The sequence below is a fragment of the Barbus barbus genome (genome assembly GCF_936440315.1).
Source record: "Barbus barbus genome assembly, chromosome: 44".
Taxonomy (NCBI): Eukaryota; Metazoa; Chordata; class Actinopteri; order Cypriniformes; family Cyprinidae; genus Barbus; species Barbus barbus.
Genome location: NC_136722.1, coordinates 17,274,021 through 17,299,316, shown reverse-complemented (window position 1 = coordinate 17,299,316; position 25,296 = coordinate 17,274,021). Strand labels below are relative to the sequence as shown.

Below are 25,296 nucleotides of genomic sequence, written 5' to 3'. Positions count from 1 at the left end.
AGATTAGTAGCCATAATGATTTATTGTTAGCTCTGTATAATCACCTGTAAATAAATATGAACTTTGACCTGCTCTATGGCATCACATTAACCTTTTGGGTTCCTAACTTAACCCCCATAATCAACCAGACTGCACATGGGACACTTGTGTGTAGGGCATCGCTACAGTCATCCTTCATTCTGGACAGCATTAATCTTTCCACCCTTCAAGATAACAGCAAGTGACATCGAATAAATTAAGTTTGAAATCCAAACACCTACAAAAATAGAGGATTTGAGTAACAAGTCCTTCAGCTCTTTGTTTAATCTTTTCTTTTTAGTGCTATTGACATTCTTTCAAAAAAATGAGAAAACTAAAACAAAAAACAAGCTTTTTTTTAAAAAATGTAGTTGATGACAGAAGTAACATTTCAATTGATAGATATAACAATGAATTTACATTAAGGGATCCATCTCTGAATTCCCCCCAATTATTTCTTTGTTTGTTGTACATGAGTGCAGTGCCATCACGTATAGTAAACGTACAGTAAACATGGGCGTGCTCTCTCACACACACACACACACACACACACAGGCAGACATACTTAATCTTTCTCACAACAGAATATACAATTTTTTTCCAGTCCTCCTAGATTCCTTAATTTTTCAAAAGCAAGTTCTGAAGTGTCCTTAGCAGGTCATTCTGGCCACTCCAAACTCCAAGGTGACCACACCGGGCTCATTCTTGGAGCCGAACGATCCCGTCAACCCTCCGTAATCGTTCTCTGTGGCACTGCTTCCCTCTACAGTCCGTTCTCCGCCAGTGCTGGCTGGAGCATCTTCCCTGGCCTCCTTTCCGAACACTTCCTCATCTTCCTCCTGCTGCACTTCCTTCCGACTGAGAAGAGGAGCTCCCAGGATAAGGGACTGAGGTCGGGGAGGGAGGCTGCGCTCTCTTGGAGGTGACTTGGGCTTTAGTGGAGATGTACTCACACCGAACTTCTGGAGCTTCTGTGGAAACACACAAAGACACAGGAAAGCATGTGTCATTTCAGCTGAATGAAGCAAATAGAGGCTATCAGTAGGAGCAATGAAGTTAGAGCAATGAAAGATGCAAGAATACTTTATAGACCTGAAAACATGTTTATAACAAAAGCAAAATATGTTACTGCCAAATGCACAGACAGCTTCAATGATGTTCCTTGTTCCTTTGTTTTTTTTAATAAATGTTTAAAATGTTTATAAAAAGATTAATACAATTATATTATTATTATTACATGTGAGTTTTTAAATAGCCAGACAAAACAAAAACTGTAAGATGGTTATTAGCAGTAGTACCTACATTTCACTGCTGGTTATACTCTGTATAATTGTGTATGTGACAAACAAAAATCTTGAGTGGTATTACTATTGTTAAATAAATAAAAAATAATAAATAAATATAAATAAATACTAAATATTTAAAAGAAACACAAACGCACACATACATATATACAGTCGTGGCCAAAAATATCGGCACCCTTGGTAAATATGATTAAAAAAGGCTGTGAAAATTTATCTGCATTGTTAATCCTTTTGATATTTTATTTAAACAAATCTAACCTTTCATTGGATAATAAGAATTTAAAATGGAGGGAAATATCATTACGAAATAAATGTTTTTCTCAAATACACGTTGGACACAATTATTGGTAGCCCTAGAAATTCTTATGAGTAAAATATCTCTGAAGTATATTCCCATTCATATTCACAATTTTGAGCACTCCAGGGTGATTATGAACATGAAATTATCCAGCCATGGTTTCCTGTTTCACAGAAATATAAATAGGAGGGAAAACAAAGCCCAAATTCCCTTAATCATCCATCACAATGAGAAAAACCAAAGAATATATTTCTGATGTGCAGCAAAAGATAATTGAGCTTCACAAATTATTGAAGTGGCTTTAAGAAAAGAGTTAGAGCAGTGAAAATTCCCATTTCCACCATCAGGGCAATAATTAAGAATTTCCAGTCAACATAAAATGTTACAAAACTGCCTGAAAGAGGATGTGTGTGTCTATATCGACGTGTGTTTGAGTGGCTAAAGACTCCCTGAGGACCACAGCTGGAGAACTGCAGAAAACAGTTGAGTCTCGGGGTCAGAAAACCTTTAAAAAAATTGTCAAACAGCACCTACATCACCACATGTTGTTCGGGAGGGTTTCAAGAAAAATTCTCCTAGCTCATCCAAAAACAAACTCCAGCATATTCAGTTATCAGACACGACTGGAACTTCAAATGGGACTGGCTTCTATGGTCAGATGAAACTAAAAAATTAGCTTTTTAGCAGCAAACACTCAAGATGGGTTTGGTGAACACAGGGATAAAAAATACCCCATGTGTACAATGAAATATACTGCTGTATTTTTAATGTTGTGGGCCTATATTTCTGCCGGAGGTCCTGGACATCTTGTTTAGACACATGGCATCATGGATTCTATCAAATACCAACATATAAAAAATCAATACGTGACGGACTCTGTTAGAAATCTTATAATGGGCCATGTTTGGATCTTCCAACCGTACAATAATCCAAACACAATCCTCAAAAACAACACAAAATTGGGTCACTGGGTACAAAACCAAGCTTGTGCTATGGCCTTTCCAGTCCTCTGACCTGAACCCTGTAGAAAATGAGTGAGGTGAACTGAAGACAAGAAGCACCAACATGGAGCTGGGAATCTAAAGGGTCTGAAGTGATTCTGGATGAAGGAAGGGTCTCCGATCTCTTGTTCTCTAACCTCATCAAGCATTACAGGAGAAAATTTAGAGCAGTTAAACTGTCAAATGGATGTTTCAAAAATTATTGAATAAAAGGGTGCCGTTAATTGTGGCCAATGTGTATTAAAGAAAAACATTTATTTCATAATGACATTTCCCCCCCATTTTAAATTTTTACTATCCAATGAAAGGTTAGATTTTTGTGAATGTTTTAAATAAAACATCAAAAGGATTAACAATGCAGATTCATTTTCACAGCCTTCTTTGATCATATTTACCAAGGGTGCTGATATTTTTGGCCATCACTGTATATATTTCCTTAAACAGTAACACATAATATAACATTTTCAATATCATTAGCATTATTGGTATTATTATGATGGCAGTGGTCAGGAAGGCATTGTTTCTATTAAAATTCTATTTTGAATATTCTCACATTTAATTTGTGTTAACAATTTTGAGGTTGTGAGGGAAGCAAATCCATTCAATGTATTTTACATTCCAAATAATATCGCATGGACATAGAACTCCAGAAAGCATGGGCTGTCAATTTTACACATTCTATGTGAACACACTGCAAACTGTACTTCAGTCCTTCACAGCCTCATTTTGTTCTGACTAACGCCCCATTCACACAGGGCGTCGGCGTCAACGCTTCTCGTTTACTTTGGATGGAGTGACGTCAAGCGTTGCCGAACTGAATTGTGGGTCCGCGCGTTGCTTCACTGGCGTTGCTCGTGGCAGAAGTTGAAAACTTTTCAACTTTAAGCGCCAACGCAGGCGTCAGCCAATCAGATGGCCTTATACAAATACCCTAGCGCTGCCACTAGCCAATCCCGTTCATGCAACACCAGAAAAGTATGTGATTGGCTGTTGTCACTATGACGGCGCGTCAGCACCAAGCTTCAGACACGCCCTCCGTCAAGCGTTGACGCCCTGTGTGAATGGAGCATCACGTCTTCTGATCCCTCAGGGGAAACTCAGTGGTATTGCAGCACACAAATCCATGACTAATTCTTTTTCATGGGAAATGAGCATTCAAGGTTGAATTTTTATCCGATAACCAAATTCCTGAGGTGAACTCACAGTCTTCAGGGCTTGCACTGTGCCCTCAAGCTCTCGGTTGCTTTCTTTCAAGGTGAGGACATGTTTGAGAATGGACTGCCGAGGGTGCATGGAACGGTCATACTGATGGTACATGTTTCTCCAGAACCTGCAACACAAACCGGTTACTGATTAAACCATTGCAGAGTCTAAATAAAGGAGTCGTTTATAAACAGTAGAGGTTAGTCATCTGTACTTGAAGTGGTAGGCTTGGGTGGATGGTTCCAAGACCGGGTGTGATTCTGCAAAGCTTGGGCTGTACACAGGGTTCAAGTAATTCTGCTTTTCACTCAGAAGGTGAGCCCATAATGAATACGTCCTCTCCTTCAACCTGTAATGATATACAGATGAAGTAAGGGGTTTGAGATGATGGGAAGGAAGCGAATGCATGTTAGTTTTACTCACTGAAGGTCCTCTCTCTGCCGTTGGCTGTTGCCCAGGAAGTTGCCAAACTGGCAGGAATGGACGTGCTCGTGGATCTGAATTAGGAACCACTCGCTGAACTCGAAAGCCTGAGGAAACTGTTCAGTCAGCTGCCATACACACTCCAGGAACTGTGTGAAGATGGGTGACACCTCTTTTGGGTCGGGGTCCAACTGATCACACCTGCGGGGAAATAGGCATCAAGGTTATTCCAGACTCTTCAAGCATCTAGAGTTAGGAACCAAACAGTGGATCATGCTAACCTGTCTGCAAACTTGTGTCCAAAAGAGATCCAGTCTTTTTCAATAAGTACCTGAGAACAAGAGGAAGATATATTAGATGGTGGAAAAATACAAACGACAATGTCAGCTTGAACAGATAAAAGTTTTTTACCATGAAACCTTTAATGGTGCGATAGTACGGATCCATCAACAGAGAGCCTAGAGCACAGACCTGAGCTGTCCGATCCCATCCATCAGAGCAGTGCACAAGCACACTGGCGCCCTCCACAGTCACAGCCTGGTATTACAAAAACATTTGACAAACAAGATTATAGTTAACTAAAAAATTGTTACTTGACATAAAATAAACTAACTTTGTTTAAAAAAAAAAAAAATTTAGTACAACCTGATATATATATATATAAAAACTTATAAAAATGATAAAAGCACATTACAAAATTACTAAATCAGAAAGCAAAAAAAAAGACAATATAAAAATAAATGCTATTTGTCTTGTTGTTATGCTGATTATTTCTATAAATCTGTTTTATTGTAGAACCACACACACACCCACATACACCCCCCAAAATCCATCTTCAGTGTTCAATAAACCCCTTTGATTGAAGTTGACCGCTTGATCCACTCCTGTGTTCTAATCGACACGCTACGAGGAAAGCTAGAGAAATCAGAACCACCTTAGAATACAATCCTAGTTCAGCTCCAAAACACTATTACTAAATACTAAAAAAATATATAAATAATACTAAACTACCCCTGGATACTGAAGAATCAAGGGCACAATACTGCATGCAAGAAGGCTAGAGTTTTACCTTAGCAAGGAATATAGCGGCATCCATGATGGCTTTGATATGACGCAACCATCCGCTGTTTTCCAGTCCAACCAGGTAATCAGTCATGGAAAGTGTGCGCGTTCCCACCACTATTAAAGACACAAAAAAACAGAGCTGTTGACAATCCAAAAAATTAAATGAGAATGAACCAAATTCACATACATCAGTAGTCTCAGACCTTCCAGAAGCTTCTGCAAACTTCCTCTCATCACATGAATATTCTCGATGCCCACAAACTGGAAGCGGATATTAGAGTAGTTGTCCTCATTCTCATAGCCTTTCCCTGCCGCACGATTCGCCAGTGCGTTCAACTGCAAAAACACAAAAAGTGCTTAAGGAACCTGTTATGGTCACCAGACAGGCTTGACGAACACACAAAAAAAATATGATGTTCTACCTTAGGCCGCGTGTCCATCACATATATATATCGGCTGTTGTGATTGGCCTTGCTGATGGCCTGAAGCATGTGTTCATCTTCTAAACATCGAGCGCTGAAGCCAGAGAGAGGCTGACTGCACCGACACACTGCCGCCTGGAGACATGACACAAACAAATATAAATGTTCACCACCCTGAAGTACATTATAAAAGTAGAGTAAACGAGGAACGACAGACTTAACAAGACCAATGCAGATGTTGGGAGGAAGCCTCTGGCACACAGCCCTGAATTGCCAGTAAAACTACTGGTTAACATAATCCGCCTCTGTGTGTTGACAAGCCATTACCTGTTTACCATTCCGCTCCGTTTATCTAACACAGCACAGAAGAAACAACTAATGCCTATTATGGTGTCAACAGACATCTGCACATAAAATAGTTTTAATGACCCCTAAAGATGAAGAAAGGGTCTACATCAGGGGTGCCAACCCTGTTCCTGGAGATCTACCATCCTGCAGAGTTCAGCTCCAACCCTGATCAAACACAACTGAACCAACTAATTAGGATCTGAAGGAGCACTTGATAATTACAGACAGGTGTGTTTGATCAGGGTTGGAACTGAAATCTGCAGGAAGGTTGATCTCCAGGAACAGAGTTGGGCAGCCCTGGTCTACATCCTTCATTTCGACCGCTGGCTTTCTTTACTTATTAGTATAGATGGATTAAACCATTCTTACCTTCTTTTCCTGGTAGAAGTATGTAAGAACAGGAAATCGGCCTTTGCTTCTGAACTTGGAGCTTCCGACTATGATGGGTTTACTGGCTGTAATGGGTACGTATAAGTCTCTTGGATATGTCTCACACACCTAAGCACACAGTTTAGAGTCAGACACATTAACAATACACAAAAGAAAAGTACTTTATATTAAACAATTATTTCAATTAGTTTTCTTTTTTTAATTAACATTTCTAAATGTCAGTGAAATTTTTATCAATGTATTTAAAGCTTTTTAAATCTATTTTAAGTTGTTTTTTTTTGTTTTTTTTAGATCTGTCATCTAATACTTATATTTTATTTTACTTTAGTTCAACTTAATCTTAAAGAAGAAAACAATTTATAAACTTACATACTTAATCATTTTAGTTGATAATATCAACACTGCCTCACAACTGTTAAAAGTATCCCAGGATGCATCTCATGAAAGGGCGACTACTTTGAAGAATCTAAAATATGAAATTGAAAATATTTTAATGGAAGTACATTTAGACAAGGGAGTGAAAGAGAGATTTATAAGAATATATAAGAACAGAATTATTTTGGTATTATTTTTAAATATAGTATTATAAATAGTGTATAGTATTATTATTTTTTATTGCAAAATGTAAAATATTAAATCTAATACATATAGTAATAATAAATATTATAATTTTCTGCAATGCATATAAACATACCGACAATAAAGCTTCATGTATTTGATTAATCTCAGCATCTAATATGTTTTCAATCCATCAAAAAGATGTATTCAGATTTATGCACTAATTTATTCAGTAACCTTTTCTGCAGGTTATAGTGTTATACAAATAGGTGATAACAACTGACTTAAGTCTTCACTCAATTAACAGTTTGTTAACAAACAGAGTCATTCACAACCAAAGTATATCAGATTCGTTCACAAATAAAACACCATTAGTCTTTACAGTACCTACCTGGCCTGGCATCTGCTTATCTGACTAAAGCCTAGTTTTATTCCAACCACATTATTCTAATACTAGTCTTGAGGGACATAACACTCTATTTTAGGTTGCCTGACAGCCTCGTGAGACCTGATTTTAAGTCATACACATCCTGAATTAGATTCAACATTGCTGTTTCAAAGAAAGAGAAGGTGATGTTGAACATATGCTACACATTCGCCCTCCAATCATACCTTGTACTCCCTGTTAACATCTGTAAGTTGCCACTGGTCACATGGCACACCCATCCGTTCAAACTCAGCTGCGAGGTCTATAAGTTGCCAACCCTCCTCTCTCTGTTGGTCATTCTGCTTTGGGTTGTAGGAGAACGCATACAACTCGTCGTAGGACACTGGTGTACAGAATAAATGAGTTAATAAACTTTAAAAAAGGTGAAAATGATAGTCAACGTATTCAGGCGACCATCTGGAGCTGCTACTGATGCTCACATGTCTCTGACCTCCAGCCAACAACGCATGACCGCAATATCCGTTGTTCAGTCACAGAACAGAGGGTGGCCAAGACCTAAGGGTCTCCCCTGTGACTTTCAGGAAACTTCTGCAGTCTATTTATTCTTGATGAGGGCAGACATGTGAGTTTACGCACCTGGTCTCAGTAGCCTGAGCAGAGAGCTGTAGATATCATGGCAGTCACGCTCTCGTGGAATCACAAAGTGGACAACACGGAAATTTCGGCACTGAATGAGGAGCGGGCAGCCAATGGTTGAGAGGGACAGCTTCTCCACGGAGGTGATGTGGTGATGAAGGATCTAAACACACAAAAGCATCAATACAAAACTCATTTACAGAATTCAACTGAAGTGCATTTGGACAGTTAAGCCATATTTAAAAATGAATGAAGTGGCATTTATTTGAAAGAAAAATATAAAATAGGGGTGTACTGATAAAAAAAGAAAAATGGCCAATACTAATTTTTCTTTTCATTATAAGGCAGATAACCAATAAATTGCATATAATATTTAAATTCTATACTATTTTGCCTAAATAAATTAAAATTAAACACTGAAACTAAAATCAATACTTTTAAATGATAAAAAGTGTTAAATTAAGGTTTTTAAAGATTAATTTTAAGCAAGCATTAAATGATGGCAATCTAAATATAAAATTATGAAAATGAGCATGAACAATTAAATATCTGACAATAACCAATAAATTGCATACAATATTAAAATTCTACACTATTTTGCCCAATTGAATTAAATATAGAGAAAGGGGAAAGGGAAGTGGTGTGTGGCCAAGTATGGTGACCCATACTCAGAAATTGTGCTTTGCATTTAACCCATCCAAGTGTGCCTTCCTAATGTAAAAAACAAACAAACAAAAATCTTGTAAGGTTAAAAAGACAAAACGATACATATTTACATTTAGTTTGAAATGAAAACAAAGTCATTCTGTGGTTGTCAAATGTTAGTGGAACACATTTATAGTTGTGAAAAAAGTACTATTTTTCTAAATACTGGTCTACTATGTTTTCTGCCACAATGACTAGTCACAAGCATCAGGGTTTTTTTTTTTTTAAAGACATGTTGAAATCTCTAATGTTTTCTTCCTTCCTCTTCTTGTGTTCCTCTATCTTTAAGAGGAATGTAATGTGCAAGAACATGACAAGGAGAATCTAATACACACATACATGATTACCATATTCAATTAACTACACAGCACTTTTGGAAGGTCAAAATATGTGGTGTTATTAAAATGCGCATGTATCTGCATTTCCATTTGCATTGTCGTGACTCAGTGTGCTGTTGTCATTGATCACTGAAGTGTGTATGTAATGCATAATGCATAAGGAACAGAAGGCAGTGCTGTAGGCAGACAGAGAGACGTTTTGTGTGAGCCGTGAGAGTGCAGAGTGCAGAATTTATTTCAGTTGGGTTACAGACTGCCATGAGAACATCTGTTACTCCAACGAGCCAGCTAGTTTTTAGAAAGTGCTGGAACAAAGTCACAAAAATGTGAGCTTGAGGCCAGATCTCTTGTTAACTAAAATAAGATCAAGATGCCCTTGTAATAACAGGCTAAAACTGCTAGTACCGGTATAAACAGAATTCATAATATATATGAATGAAAATGAGGTGTCATTTTTTTTCCTGTGATGGCAAAGCTGAATTTTCAGCATCATTCCTCCAGACTTCAGTGTCATCATTCTAATGCTGATTTGGTGCTCAAGAAATATACTTATTATTAATATTAATGTTGAAAATAGTTGTGCTGCTTAATATTTTGGTGGAAACCATAACACATTTTTTTCAGAATTCTAGACATTTCAAAAGACCAGCATCTATTTGAAATAGACATATTTTGTAACATTACAAATATCTTAACTGTCACTTTTAATACATTTAATGAGCCTCCTTGCTAAATAAAAGTATTAATTCTTAAAAAAAGAAAAAAACTGACCCCAACATTTTGAGGGGTATATAACATATTTTAAATCTATTTTTTTTCTTCTAATAATTAAAATAAATTACATACTGGCCCAAATTGAAATAGACTTCAAAGTAAGTGTATGGGATTGCTTCATCAGTTTTATCGCCCGTCAAGAAAAAATAGTAATAGCATAATACCAATAAAACCTCTCAAGAGTATATTATAATAAACATTGTTTGTCAGAGTCAGGCAGCATCTCGACCTCCGATCTGCTTCCTTCACAGAGAAGAGGATAAGATAAAGTTAATCATCTGCCATACGCTCACACAGAGACGGAGCGATCAGTGGACTCTAACCGTGGCAGATCACGTCTTGAGCTATGTGGGTCATTGGTATTCATGTCCTCTCCTGGCCTCCCCTACACTCTCGTATTCATTTAGCCTCGAGGGCAAGCTCAGCCGACAGGTTTCCACAGCAACAATGCCTACTGCCAACGTGAGGAACTAGTAACCTCATTCCCATGATCTAATTCACTATAATCCTGTAAACAAAAAGGGTGGTACTGTATATCCAAGCTACCCTGTCGGTTACACAGGAATTCTTTATCATGTCATAGCAGATTATTTAGAGGTGGTTAAGAGGGGCTTTTCATACCCATATCTCCTGGGCGCTGGTTGAATTACTCTCCACGAAGATCAGATGTGTGGCCGTCAGATAGAGGGTTCCTGTGACGGACTTGTTGCTAAAGCGATCTAGCAGCTTCACTTGTTCTACCTGTGGAGGAAAGCACACGTTACATTTTTTTTTAAATGTATTAAGATTAACTATAAATGGTAACTCAAATCAAGCCAAATATATCTTCCACTATGTAAATATGAACCTAACCCTGAGCAATTTTGGCATATTCCACAATAAATAGACTCTCGCTGGCATGACCAAGTAAAATATACTCATGTTTTTCACATTGAGGAAAAACCTGAGGAATTTATTTAAACATGGTAAAAATCTGTTAAATGGAGCTACGTTTTTATTTGTAGCTCCAAGTATAATAATTTTTTTTTTAAATATTTGTGTTCATGGGGGTTGCATACATATGCCGAGTCATTTTTAAGCTGATAAGCCACAACAGACTCCTACAGTTACATGTCTTTGTATTACATTAACATCACATTAACTGGTAGTGCATATCATATTGGTCAACATCATATCACAAATTACATCCTACTACATGTTTTGACAGAGTAAGATGGAAAATATTATTAGAGGGTCGGTTTAGTGAAAACACTGAGTCACCAAACACAGACATCAATAGTCATTCAATCATATTATCTAAAACTACTGTATATTACAATTAGCTCTGCCTCTGTTTCCCAGCAACAGGCCTGCAGCTAAGCAACACACTTCCTGTGGCTGCAATAAAATCAGCAGACATCACAAAACAAACAGTGAGTACGATTTTTAACAGGAAATTGGCAAAAGCAACAGTACGTATAAACTTTGGACAGAAGTTTAAGGAGTTAAGGAAGTAAAAAGCAAAAGTCAGACATAGTCTACATATCAGTTTTACCTTTAACACACACATGCATGTATTTACATGTTATTTATATTTATTTAAACTGAACCACTTGAGTGCCTTTAGGGGCCCCAGACCCCTGGCTGAAAACCCTGACATAAAGATGAGAAAGAGATAAAGCTTAGTATGCTCCAGTTATTGTAATAATTGATGTCACAACAAATAAGACCATTTACAGTATACATAATGCGGTTTTGTGAGCCTTATTCATTACATCACTGTTCTAATACCTTCAGACAACACAAAAATGCAGAATCAGCCTCCAAGGCCCAAAGCTTTCAGGACAGACCGGATTTAGAAATCTGTCAAAATGGCCACACATGCAGAAAATCCACCGGGACAAGATTCAAGTGCATTCAGTTCATTTATACAACAAGGCCAGACAATATAGATGAACATAAACACTGATGAGAGCTGCGCGTCCAATTTATATAGTGACACCATGCCATAGGTTAGATACATTTATAGATGCATAAATTCAGTTGCATTTAACAAGTGTTTGTGACTTTGAAATTATGTCTGATTCTGCCACACCAGGGCAGATCTCGCAGAATTCTACTATATAGTAAATTCTACCTTTGGTGTGCGGATGTGCTCCATGTTGTCGCTGTTTTAGGAATGGATGACAATATCCTAAACAGATGCGTTCACACATCGGATGAATAAGTGAAGAATAAATCCGCCTCCGCTTGAAGCCACGTTCAAAACATCTCTTCTACTAGCAGCTAACTGTTTCTGCTGCTCCACTAGGTACTTCCTACTTGGGGCGTGTCTGTCTGGAAAACAGACTGGTGCATTCTGGGAAATGTAGTTTTCTGAATCTTTTAGTTTTTCATTTGCTTTTCAGTATAACCTACATTTGGTAAAGCATGTAACATAACTTGTTTCATAATCTATAAATCATATATTATGTACATTGTGAGTTAGCCTTAATCTTTAATTAGCCTTTCATTAGAACAGGGGTTTTCAATCTTTTTATATGCTTCAGACAGACTCCCAAATATAATCTCCTTGTGCTGGAACCCCATCTTATATATGTATGAAGACACAATTTATACTGTGATATTGTGTAATATTTATACTCTGATACTGAGTAATAAATTATATTATAAATTATTATATTGTTTTTTTTCTACTCACTAGTACTGCACATTTATTTATTTATTGGTAATCATAATTCTTTGACTGGGTTCATTTAAAGGAATAGTTCCCCAACAAATTAAAATCTGCAGAAAATATACTCACCCTCAAGTTGTTCCAAACCTGTATGGGTTTCTTTCTTTACCCACATTCTTCAAAATATCTTCTTTTGTATTTAGGAGAAATTCATAGAGGTTTGGATCAACTTGAGGCAAATGATGAGTGAATTTTTATTTTGGGTGAACTATGTCTTTAAAAGATTAGTTCAAAAACAGATTCGTTCATGAATGCAAGCCACTAAAATATCGTAAAGGCAAAAGATTATTTTGATAGTTGTTGATATTACATAAATAGTGGAAATATGTCTGTAAAGTGGACAGAATATTAATAGAAAATCTAACAACAGAAAAAAGACAAACACCACAGTAAGCAAATAATGGATGCGCCTGCAGGGATTCTCCAAACCAGTAGGTGGCAATACATCGAAACAGATGATGTTTGAATTTTAAAAACAAGGAGACAGAAGAAGAGGAGGATTGTGCGCGGAAACACGGAGCAGCAACGTTTTCAAGACGTAGAAACCCACAGTCGTTTTAAAAAAAATAACAAACTAACCTGTGGTTGCCTCGTTTAGAGTCTTTTATCCATATTTTCTTCATACGCATCAGAATATCATGGTGGCTGCTTTTATAATCCATTTTATGTCGTAAGAAGTGGCTTTAGGGCCTCCACGAGGTCAGTCGTGCTTGGTTCAGATTGTCAAGTTTCGGAAATTTAGGTCCAGAATGTCCAGCTTGAACTTTGGCACGAGTACCCTCGGGTCTACCGGCACCGGCACCGGCGGGGGTTTCTCATTTGGAGCTGCAACCAGGTTTGAGGACACATCATGTCAGCTTTCAACAAGTTTTTAACGAGTTGTGCAGAATATTGTGTAAAACATCAATAATGACAGCTTAAAATGTTAACTTTAATTGGGTAGTCAATAACAATTTGCTGTTTACAATTCACATTTTAGTTTCACATACATTTTCAATGGCTTACCAAAAAAAAAGTATTTGATTACTAAATGATTGTTTAAACGTATGTTACTTTTCTTTAAATAAACATATTTTTATGTAGCTGCAAAAAATTAACAATTTTTTGTAAGTGAACTATTAGTTTAAAATGCAGATCTCTTTAACATCACTAGGGGTAATGTTAGTAATACAAATGTGACTTTTAATGTTTGATATTTCTCCCAGCACACCTGCTGCAGGTACAGGTGGATTTGCATTTGGAGGGTTTGGTGCACCAACATCCACACCTGCTGCCACCAGTACCACCTCCACACTGGGATTTGGGTCCAGTTTATTTGCACAGAAGCCAGCAACTGGAATCACCTTTAACACACCTGCCTCAGGTTCACTACTGCTTTTATGACATAAATACTAATTTATTCATTTTTCTTATAGTTTGGTGCCTTGATAATAAATAACATTGTCATGGTTAATTCATGTAGTTTATTTACTGTCTGTTCAACGCTTAGGGGCTGCTGCATCCACTACTGGCCTTACTTTAGGTAAGCAATTCTTCAAGAAAACAAGCTAGAAGAAATTTAATCAGTTGTATCACTTTTTTTAGTCCAGTGGGGCTCAAACTTTTTGCCTCTATTTTCCACAAAAGTATTTTTATAAATCATAATTTACATCTTAACTTTTTTTACGCATTATTTCTACCTGATAAAATTTTAGAGCTTGACATAACTACACTGTAAAAAACTAATTTCCAAATGTTTATATAAAACTGAGATTATTGGAGAAAGTACAGTTTCAGTTTTTTTTACTTCAATATTTCATTTAATTCAGGGTGTTACTTGCCAGTTGTTAAATTTACAAGTAACTTCTAAGTGAAAACATTTTATATACAAATAGTTTTTCAGTGAAAGAAAATGCAGATTTAGATGGTATAGTTCACCCAAAAATTAAAATTAAAATCATAATTTACTCACCCTCAAGTTGTTTCTCTCTTCTGTTGACCATAAAAGATGTATTAAAGAATGTGGGAAACAAAATAGTTATTGGTCCTATTGACTTCTATTGTATGGGGAAGAGAGAAAAAATGGGATTTGTTTGGTTGCCTACATTCTTCAAAATATCTTCTTCATCCTTTAGCCCCTTGAACATTTGTTTTGAGAACCACTGGTTAAGTCTGTCAGACATGCTGTATTGATTTCCAAGTTTTTTTGTTTTTGCGAAGGGAGTCTTACCACCTCGACCCCTGCTTCTACTGGATTCAGCCTGGGCTTCGGAAAGCCAGCAGCCTCTGCTACACCTTTCTCACTGACAACCACCACCTCTGCAGCTACAGGCGCAGGCCTGACTCTGGGATCCGTCCTGACCTCTACAGCCCCTCAAACCAGCTCCACCGGCTTCTCCCTCAACTTAGGAGGAGCTGCCGCCACTTCCTCCGCTCCTGCCTCGGGTTTTTCCTTTGGTGCCAGTCTCTTTTCCAACCCCTCCTTGACAGGTTAGCCTTTTTTCCTGTGTAGTCCAGTTGCATTGAGTTTAAACTAGTGTTTTGCTCTCATGCTCATTTAATGTGTGTTTCAGGTTTGGGACAGTCCGCTTTAGGTGGACCTCTGAGTCTGGGTGGTTTAGTCTCTACCTCTATTGCGACCACCTCTGCCCCTGCGCCCAGTCTCGGCCTGGGAGGAGTAGACTTCAGCACTTCCTCTGAAAAGAATACTGACAAGTCATCCAGCACCAGACCGGAGTAAGAACCATCCTACAATCACCAAATGGTTCATTGTAGTTTATTATAGTGGCTCTTACCTTGCTCTTTATCTCTACAGGGACAGTAAAGCCCTCAAAGATGAAAACTTGCCAGGTCCAATCTGTCAAGATGTGGACAACTTTCAGTAAGTGCGACACTTTCTTTTTTTTTTTTTTTAGTTAAAAAATATATAGTTGATTTAGTGCTTAAAATGTGTTTTTCCACAGGAAATTTGTCAAGGAACAGAAGCAAGTCCAGGAAGAGATCAGCAGGATGTCTTCTAAAGCCATTCTCAAAGTGCAAGAGGACATAAAGACGCTCAGACAGCTCCTGTCCATCTGTGCCAGTGGGCTGCAGAGAAATTCACTCTCCATAGACAAACTGAAGTTGGAAACTTCTCAGGTTAGACAAAAATGTCCTTTAGACCAATCCCAAACAGTTCAGCTGGGCATTGTTCAATCTTGTAATCCATTTTTATTTATTTTTTTTCATGCAGGAATTGAAGAATGCTGATATCGCACTTCGCACCCAGAAGACCCCTCCTGGACTCCAACATGAGAACACAGCGCCTTCAGAGTGAGTGAATCTGTGCGGTTCTATTTGTAAAGTCCAACGATAAACCGTAAAAGTTGCTTACTATTAATTGTCCGCCAATGTGCTGTCCATGTATCTCTCTAGTTATTTCCGGGCTCTGGTGGAGCAATTTGAGGTGCAGTTACAGCAGTACCGTCAGCAGATTGAAGAACTGGAGAATCATCTGACCACCCAGAGCAGCGGCTCCCACATCACTCCTCAAGGTTTTAATCTAATCTATGCTCAATGTCAACTTAATAAAGCACAGCCTTGATTCATATGATAGAACGATAGCTCAGGTATCCACTTGACTGTATGATGTCATATATCTATCTATGTAGATTTGTCCTTGGCCATGCAGAGACTTTACCAGACGTTTGTTGCACTTGCTGCACAGTTGCAGGGAGTTCATGAGAATGTTAAGGTAAGTTCTGAAAATGTCTTAAATGGACCATATTTAATATTTTATATGAAATGTATTATATATAAACAGGTACATTAATATAAAATTTTTATATTTTATTATGCACGTGTATGTTTCTTTATTTATATATATATATATATATATAAATAAATAAAATGGTGCTGTCAAAATAATCACGTTAAAGCAGGCGTTCAATTTTTTCAGTTTAATGTTTTAAAATTATTTAATGGCGTTAACGCAGGGGCGGAGCCTAGGGCTGGCCACCTTACTCATAACTGCTACTTCTGCTACTTTTGTCGTTTTTTTTTCTTGACAAAAAGTGCATTTATTCAGTTGCAGAACATCGTTACGAGCACATCAGAGGGTAGTAGTTTCAGATGCATGCTCCAGCTTCACTTCAGTGCCAAGCTTGAGTCAAACGAGCACGGAAACGGTACTGTGCTCGTGGCGCGTGCTCTTAAATTGCACGCACAAAGGTGCCGCCGCGCACTGTAGCCAGTATCATTTCATATCAGATCGCGAAAGAAACTACGAGCATGCAATGTCGTGGTCAGTTAAGCATGAAGTTACCAAAAAGGCGATTAAAGCTGCTGTAAAACTGCATGCATGTAATATATGAGTCACATTTAAGAACATGTCTCTGAAATGGTTTTCCAAACTGTCCTGGAGCAGCCCAGCACTGTCTCCCTCATTTTACACCCTCGATTCAACTCGTCAGCTCATTAAGACCTGAAGTGGGTCAGAAAAGGTAAAGAGAGTTGAGAGAAAATACGATGCGTGTCAGACACGCTTCACGTTCAGCAGTGGCAGCTCTTAAAGAAATAGCAGCCAAAATAACCTAATAACCAGCTGCTGTGATGTCTGTTCATCAAGAACAAAAGAAAAAAGGAGGAAATCAATAACTTTTATAGTGTTAAGGATTCATCTGTATTTAGTTTAGAATTTAGTGTTTGTTAATTCAATTTCTGTATATTTCTGCTGAGGGGTATGCCATTTATTATAATGGGTTTATATGAAGATTGTTTTAAGTTCACTTAAATTAGATGTTATTTTTAAAGTCTAATGTTAAAATTGAAAGCTCTTAATAATGTAATGTTGAATGGCTATAGTCAATGCTTAAATATTAGGGGAATTGTTTTTTATAGGGAAATCAGTATTAATTGGTATCAGTGATACTGGCCTTCAGTCATAAAAAGATGGCATTAAACAAATATTAAAAATATACTGTCTTTGTTGTTTGTACACTAATTTGAAGATTGATTGTGAAATTATTGTAATTTAAAAGTAAATGTAAAAACCTTAATGTTATGCGGGATTAATCGCGATTAATTTCAGAAACAAAATGTGCGATTTAATTATTATTATTTTTTAAGCGATTGACAGCACTAATATTATATATACTGTATATATTTTCGTAATATGCTGATTTGGTTCTCAAGAAGCATTTCTTTGAAAATTATTTAGTGTTTTAGTGGACACTTATACTTTTGTTTGTTTTTTTAGGTTTCATTTATGAATAGAGAATTTACAACAATTTACGTGAAACTTTTGTTGGTCTCTTTTGATCATCTTTAATTAGTCCTTGCTAAATTCAAGTATCAATTTCTTTAAAAAAAAAATAAAAAATTATTGGTAGTGGATACATATTCTTTGTAATAACATGCACTAATAAAGCAAGCCCAATAACTTCATAATACATAAAAATTTCATTATAAAATTACAGCAGAATCCTTATATTTGACAAGTCTCTTCTCTCTCATTCTTTGTAGACTCTCAAACATCAGTATCTGGGCTACAGACGAGCCTTCCTCGATGACTCCACTGACATATTTGAGTCGAAACGTGTTGCTGGCAAGAAATGGCAGAGCTCTCCACACGTCACCACAGGCCCCGCCCCCTTCGGCAGCGTTCCCAACGCAGCAGCTGTTGCAATGGCTGCCACTCTCACTCAGCAGCAGCAGCCAGCTCCAGGTCTGACCACCTTCAAGTTCTAGACCTCTAGACTGATAGAATGATGAGGGGAGGGACGAATAGAAAGAACGAGGGAGAGGGGGGAATGACAGAGAAGGGCAGATAGAGCAAACGAATTCAAGAATAAACCCTAAATTCAGTCAGTGCCGTATCCGTTTTTTTTTTTACTTGTCTCTTTTGGAGATACGGAGCAACAGGGTTCTTTTAGCATACATCATGTGATTCTATGTGCGCCAACTAGTGTGCTGCTAGATTTTAGATGCTGACTGTCTTGCCCAACTTCAGTTTTCTTTTATCGGTTTTCCCCGCCCAAGAAAAAACACAAGATGTAAAGCAAGAGCATTGAATGCTATTTTATTGTTTAATAAGTTAAATGGGAACATTCCAAACCCAATCAAGGTTTAGAAAGGGGTTTGTTATTTTGAGGTGGTCTGTTTGTGATTTAGTGGGACGGGTTTTCTATTTTGAGTGGCGCAGAAGACCGCAGGATTTGATCAACAGCACTAATGTAGCCGTCACTACACAAAGTAGCCAAACACAGTAGACTCGCTACACACAGACTGAAATGCGTTCACATTTATTTCAGTTTTATGTTCCCATAGTCAGCAAAACCATATTCATTGTAGATGTGAAAGTTGATAATTCGCTGTGGCTGAAGCTTTCTGAGCAATATGTTTGTTTTCTATGGGAATAGACAGAAAAAAGCAGAGTAATTTAGTAAAGAATAAGCATGCTATGCAGGAAAGAGATTGCCGTACCTCAGGATAGAAACACATTTGGTTGGCACCATACTGCTAACATGCATTTTGATAGCTGCATACTAAACAAATTCAATTGCTGTTGTTAAATAATTTTCATAATCACTTGTTTTAAAAGTATAAAGACTTTTCGCATGTGTCAACATTTCATCTGAGATCAGTCATAATATTTTGATCTATCAGAACCGCATGTATATCAGTTGTTTAGGTTGTCTCTTGGTAGCTTTGCCAAGTATAGGGCCCTATGATTTCCGCGATGCAGAAAACACGGACAGAATCGCGGAATCCAGTCATAAAAACGGAATTTACAGTTTAACTCTGAATGTCACGGAATTTGTCAAAGTTTGGATGAATTACTCAAAAGTAGGTCCTTACACTTAAATCAAATCGCGATATGGACTAGTATCTGTAAATATTAAGCCGCAAAAGTTGATTCAAATATGAATCCTGCATGTCTCCTGTATGAATGGAGCAGACGAGCGGTTTTGTTTACTATATAGACGGCGCTCGCGGTGATTTCAGCTCCTGCTGTCTCAATGAGGACATAAATACATGAACAACATCTCCAGAACTGCTCTGAGAGTCACTTCATGAGCATTTTACCATTTCATTTGAGTAAAACTAGCATCATATCATTCATGGCAACCCGCAAAAATAAAAGTTCTGTTTAACTTATTAAAGACATTGTGCCAGAAATAGGCTGTGTTACTATTATTTTGTAGAATGTACATAATACTACTACTGTTGAAAAATAAAAAAACTTTATTTTTTAAAGAAATAATCACAAAAAAAATTTTTTTAATAGTAAATCCCCTTTATTTTTCCCAAAATTTAAATGTTTAATTTTCATTAATTAAAATATAAATTAAATCAATGTTTTATGCCTTCATCTGATAACCAGTCAAATTTAAATACACAACACTGAATTTCAGAGGGGGGAAAAACATTTCATAAGGCTACTTATGAAATAGAATAAATAAAAAATTTTGTATGCATTCAAATAATTAGACATGCTAAAACACCGAATTTGGTAACAAAACATAAGGTGAGAAAAAAATTAAACATTTCATACTGCCCTAAACATGTCATTTTTCTTTTTTACACTTTTAATAAATTAATGTTAAATTGTAGAAGTTTCATGATTTTAATTAATTAGGCATGCCTTTTGATTAACAATTTAATTTGACCATTAAAAAGGAAACGGAAAAAAACGGAATGCAGAAAAAAAAATTAACGGAATTTGGGAGAAAAAAAAACTGATTTCATAGGGCCCTACAAGTATTTTGATATTTTCAGCATTTTATCATGTTTGTCTGGTTTAGTTATGGAAAGACCGTTTTATTCCAAAATATATACTTTTTGTGGTCGTGTTGATTTGAATTTACCAGATTTCCATGGTGTTTGCATTTGCATTTGTAGAAGGGAGTGTGTAAGCTACTGATTCTGAGGTGCATTAAGGTCATTTACTGTATTTCATTGGACAGCTCAGTGAATGATACAATTTCTGTTTTTTTTTGTTCTCGATTTAAAGATTTCTTTGCTTTGTTGACACCCTCCATCTGTCTGTAACCATGGTTGCATTTATGGTTTCCATGGATATTTCTTGGCAATAATAGCAGGTCGGAGGTGTGAGAGATGGTGTTAGATGTTCCACTTCCAACGGCACAGCATCGATTTACACTTGTCTTATTCTGGGTTCTCAGTCTACAGAGAAGAATCAAATTACAGATGTTTTTGATTTGTGATTTTACTGGAAATAAGTCGACAAAAGGGCTTTATCAGTGTCATCCATATAACAAAATCATTTCGATGGAAACTTGACTGTTCTTCATTCACATTTTGTGGTTTTCCCGGTTAATAGTCTTGATTATCAGTATAATATTTTTTGGAAATGGACTGTGCCTTTGTGCCTAAGAATGTCTAGGCTGTTGTGGGTGCTCTTGCATATTAAATGAACTGTAAATATGTAGTGCGCTAAACCAACAGCATGGCTTAATTAGTTGCACAGTGTATGTATGTATGTATATACACACAAGTTGTGAGATACAATTGCTGGCATTTCCTTATAGAACCAGCCCGACCACAACACACTGCAGTAAAGTCTGTTAATGATGAAAATCCTACACAGACATTAGTTGTTATTCATTTTCTTACTTTAAGGGCTACAGTGTTCAAGCCTTCAGTTTGAGTGAACATGCTGCTTTATGGGACTGTTGAGGGTCTGCGGAGAAGGATTGTGCCAATTTTCAGTATTCAGAAGTGCGGTTTTTGTGATTCTTGGCCTTTTGGTGGCCCAGAGCTGCTATTTCATGCTTAGATCCGTCTTTCTCTACAATGGCTGTCATAACTCAAAGGTTTGAGTGATAGTGGAGGTGGTAATACCTTTTCAGACACCTTTTCAAAAAGCTTTTCTCGCAAAAGACGAAAGCAGCACACCTTCTGCTTTGGGGGAAAGCTATGAATCAGACAGTCAGTGAACTTCCACTATGGGCCATTGCCAATCTCAGATCTTACAGGCTTTCTTTTGCTTTTATTTGCCAATCTACTATACAAACGAATGATCTTAATGCATGTCATGTTTTTAAAAAACGCTTTTAGGAAGTCGTGGCTTTTGTGTGTTGGTACTTTATCAAGGCTGTTACACAGGATGTCTGTTTATAGACATGTCTGATTCTTGGTATACGTTTCCATTCTTTGGAACACATATGGGGCTTATTATTTTGGTTGTTTACAAATAGTAACATAGTGAATTCTATAATCTAATTTATAAATCGATTTTTTTATTATTTTTAATTTTTTTAGATTAATTTTGTTGATGCATTTGAAATGGTGTGCCTTTTGAATTAGATGCAGCATTAGTCTTGACCATTGTTTGAAATGCATTTTTGGCACAGATTGGCTTTAATCGTTTTAAACAGTGTTAATGCCATAGCTACTACTAGGAATCGTTTGTCCTCAATTGTTTGTCATGTTTAATGTAATTTGAATTGACAATAAATCAGTTTTTTAATGAAAAGCCCTTGTCTTTGTTTCTTTTTGACTGATAAATCGTTTATTTATTTATTTTTCTCAATGAATTGGATTAAAAGACTGCGTTTGAGATGCTGATTTATCACATCTCTAAATTAATAATCTAATCAAATTTAAACCAGCTAAAAGGAAACGAGACAGGAGCATAATGTAGTAATGCATTTAAGTAACAGCAGATCTGCAGATGTCGTTCAGGAAATAAGTAACTTTTGTAATATTAAGTGATTTAGAAAATCCATCAAAATAAGATAGCGTGGATCCAAGGTAAGTAACTAGAAGCAGATTAGTACAATAAATAGAACAAAAAATCTATTTGCAGCCAATAGGGCATATTTGTTTTGATATTCTATTATACATACATCATAATGATAATTCTCAGTATTTTAGAGAATGCTGATATGGCTTTTATGTAGCTCTTTATGTAGCACTTACTTTCAATAAGGACAAAAGATGGTTTCAAAGCATGTGCTTCTCTCACATGACCGTTTGATCAATTTTTTAGTATATGCATATTGATAAGATGGATCTATTTATGAGAGTGCGTGAGAGTAAGTTCCTCTGCTCTTTCTTTGTCCCAGGACCACAGGCGCCCTTGGGGGCAAGTTTTGGCACTCCCTTTTCCTCGGGTATTGGCACTAGCATGGGCTCATCCAGCCTCGGAGGTACTTGCTGTGATAAACCTCTCCTCTCCCTATCTCTGCATTCTTAAAGCTTTCAGTCCCAATCTTAGAAAGACAGTTCACCCAAAAATTAAAAATCTATTTTTTTCTGTAGTTTTGTAAAAACAAATTGTAGATATATTCATGAAGGTAAACAGCTGAAATTAGTCTGTACGTCTCATGTTCTTCAAGTCTTCTGAATCCATATTCATAGTGGTTAGATCAGATGTATGAAAGAAAGAAATACTTATTCCAAAAACAAGTCATTACTCTTCCCCTATAGTGAGCTGTAAACTGTAAAAGCTTATTTCACCATGGAATAAAAATATTAAAAAAGGTAACTGACTTTCTCACAATTGCAAATTTATATCTCAAAATTCGGACATCTTGCGATTCTGATTTTTTTAGTAACTGGGAGATTGTCACATTTCAGACTTTTTTTTTTTTTATATTGCCAAATTTATATTTGATTTGGACTTTCTTCTCAGAATTTGAGTTAACCTTGCAATTCTGATTATTTTCTTAGAATTGAGTTTGTATCTCTCAATTCTGAGTTTGTTCCTCACATTCCTGAGGGAAAAAGTGAGATGAATAGTCACAATTTTTGTTTTTTTTATTCCGTGGTGGAAATAATCGTCCGTAGCAAACTCAAGAGCCTCGTCGAACAGATCCCGTCAGTGACTTAAGAAAAAGATCAGTCTTAATTCATAGATCTTTAGAACCAGCTCCTTTTTAGTGAAACATGTCCAGTTTGCAATTTCTATGCATTGATTCATTCACAAATGACTAGAGAGGAAAATTATCTTAAATTTTGATCTTTTCCTCACATAAAAACTATCTTTTGGCTTCAGAAGATGCTTAAAATAATGTGGAAGTCATTTGAACTATACTTGTTTGGTGCTTTTTGGTGCTCTATAAAATATTGTATTGCAAAAATACTGAAAAATTAATACAAAATATGGTATGATGGCAAATTACTGTAGATCTAAGATTTGGCACTCTTGTTTTAAAAATGCAGAAATGTTTTTTTATTGTTTAGGTTGTATACAGAACTTGTTTTTCACATTTCCATAACCATATTTTTCTTTCATCAGTTTTTCCTAGTTAATCTCAAATATAACTCATCATTCATTCCTGTCCCCCATCTCCCCGCCCTGTGACTGAGAGTTTATCTCTGGAAAATATGTAGTCGCAACACCTAAATGCCCCCCATCTGTGTCTCAGCAGCATTTGGTAGCGGTCCTGGGTTTGGGGGCGTGGCAACAGGAGGTTTGTCGTTTGGGTTTTCCTCTAGCAAGCCATCTGGAGGGAGCCTGAGCGCAGGTGTGTTCGTTAGCTCCCTCCTCCATCTTACCATTACTAACAGCTCCCCCTCTTTAATTATAATCATCCTTTCCCCCAGAATGCATCAACATCATGCTGCTTTAGGGCAAGTGCTGCATATCAGAGAGCATGTCAAATTTGCATGGTTTATTTAAGTGACATGCTTAAATGCTTGTTGAGAAAACTTAAAATATTTACTGCTCAAATTTTTAAATCTTTGTTTCTCAGGGTTTGGAACATCTAACACCTCTGGCTTCAACTTCAGTAACCCCGGCATCAATGCATCAGCTGGATTGACCTTTGGTGTTTCCAACACACAAACTCCTGGATTTGGGACAGGAGGGCCACTGCTACAGCTTAAAAAGCCACCAGCGGGAAATAAGAGAGGCAAGAGATAAAACCGCAAGTCTATATGGGGTAAAGGGAAATGTCACGAGATAAAGATGGAGTGTCTCAGATCTTTATTTTTATATATATGTATGTGTACATATATTTTCTCTGTTGGATGCCATTGAAGGATTTTTGAGATTCTGTTCCGTTCTCCCTTTTACCCTTGTGACCATGCTGTTTGTTGTCCGAATTGCGTAAGATCTAATGGAGCATATTTTGTGATGCGCAGAATACCCTTGAGGGGACTTCAATGTAGATGCTCTCGATATTGAAGATATTCATAAACTAAGTTTACCTGTGTCTTAGTGGCTTTATTTTAAACCACATGTTCTGTGATTGTAAATGTGTCATCCCATCCCATTACGATGGCCTATGTTTATTGGTTTTCTGGTTACTTGTATCAAATAGATGTCAACCTGTATAAGAATGTTCAATTTGTATGGCCATTTTTGTTTCTGTCTCCTTTTGTTACCAAATAGTGAAACGAATTTCTATACTTAAGCAGACTTTGTGCAAACAAGTATTTTTTGACTTGAAATAAGTGTTTGTTATTAAAAGAAGCAACAATGATAATGTCTTGGGTCAATTTTATGTTTTTGTTTTTTACTGAAATAATGTTTTATGTAATAGAAGTATGACATGCGGTTAATATATATTATTAAAAATATTTATTATATAGTGTATTTATAAATAAATTGTAATACTATTTAAAACACCGCTTACACTGTGCTTAGCAACGTCTGCTTTTCAGCCAATCAGGTAAGTCTACTGGGTGAACGTCTTGCAACGTCATGAATATTCATAACCCAGTCCTTCACTGTGGAACAGCGAATGGTAGGCGGAGCAAAGGCGTACGTTAGCCGGGT

At 36.8% G+C, this 25,296-nt stretch overlaps 2 protein-coding genes across 11 annotated transcripts; one reads left to right on the top strand and one right to left on the bottom strand.

The window, feature by feature from the left end:
* On the bottom strand, positions 1–12,163 carry LOC306863615 (phosphatidylinositol-3,5-bisphosphate 3-phosphatase MTMR6-like). The gene is made up of 14 exons (XM_079407053.1): positions 11,988–12,163; positions 10,493–10,612; positions 8,055–8,217; positions 7,643–7,800; positions 6,452–6,580; positions 5,735–5,869; positions 5,516–5,648; positions 5,317–5,426; positions 4,659–4,784; positions 4,529–4,578; positions 4,248–4,448; positions 4,039–4,173; positions 3,825–3,951; positions 1–989 (listed from the first exon to the last, which is right to left on the bottom strand). Exons 1-14 carry the CDS (start codon positions 12,009–12,011, stop codon positions 669–671), a joined length of 1,932 nt encoding a protein of 643 aa, XP_079263179.1. The 5' UTR covers positions 12,012–12,163; the 3' UTR covers positions 1–668.
* An 895-nt stretch (positions 12,164–13,058) lies between these two features.
* LOC306863616 (nucleoporin p58/p45-like) lies at positions 13,059–25,005 on the top strand. 10 transcript variants are annotated; one of them, XR_013783705.1, is made up of 14 exons: positions 13,059–13,422; positions 13,793–13,950; positions 14,077–14,109; positions 14,787–15,056; positions 15,140–15,302; positions 15,382–15,447; positions 15,530–15,704; positions 15,799–15,878; positions 15,981–16,099; positions 16,217–16,299; positions 18,069–18,270; positions 22,645–22,720; positions 23,945–24,040; positions 24,269–24,983. XR_013783705.1 is itself a non-coding variant. In XM_079407056.1 (14 exons), exons 1-14 carry the CDS (start codon positions 13,337–13,339, stop codon positions 24,436–24,438), a joined length of 1,785 nt encoding a protein of 594 aa, XP_079263182.1. In that variant the 5' UTR covers positions 13,059–13,336; the 3' UTR covers positions 24,439–25,002. The 10 variants fall into 10 exon arrangements, 8 of the variants coding, with proteins under 8 accessions (XP_079263182.1, XP_079263184.1, XP_079263181.1 ...); XR_013783706.1 differs by having other exon boundaries at positions 22,637–22,720; positions 23,812–24,040; XM_079407056.1 differs by having other exon boundaries at positions 22,637–22,720; positions 24,269–25,002.
* The last annotated feature ends 291 nt before the right edge of the window (positions 25,006–25,296 follow it).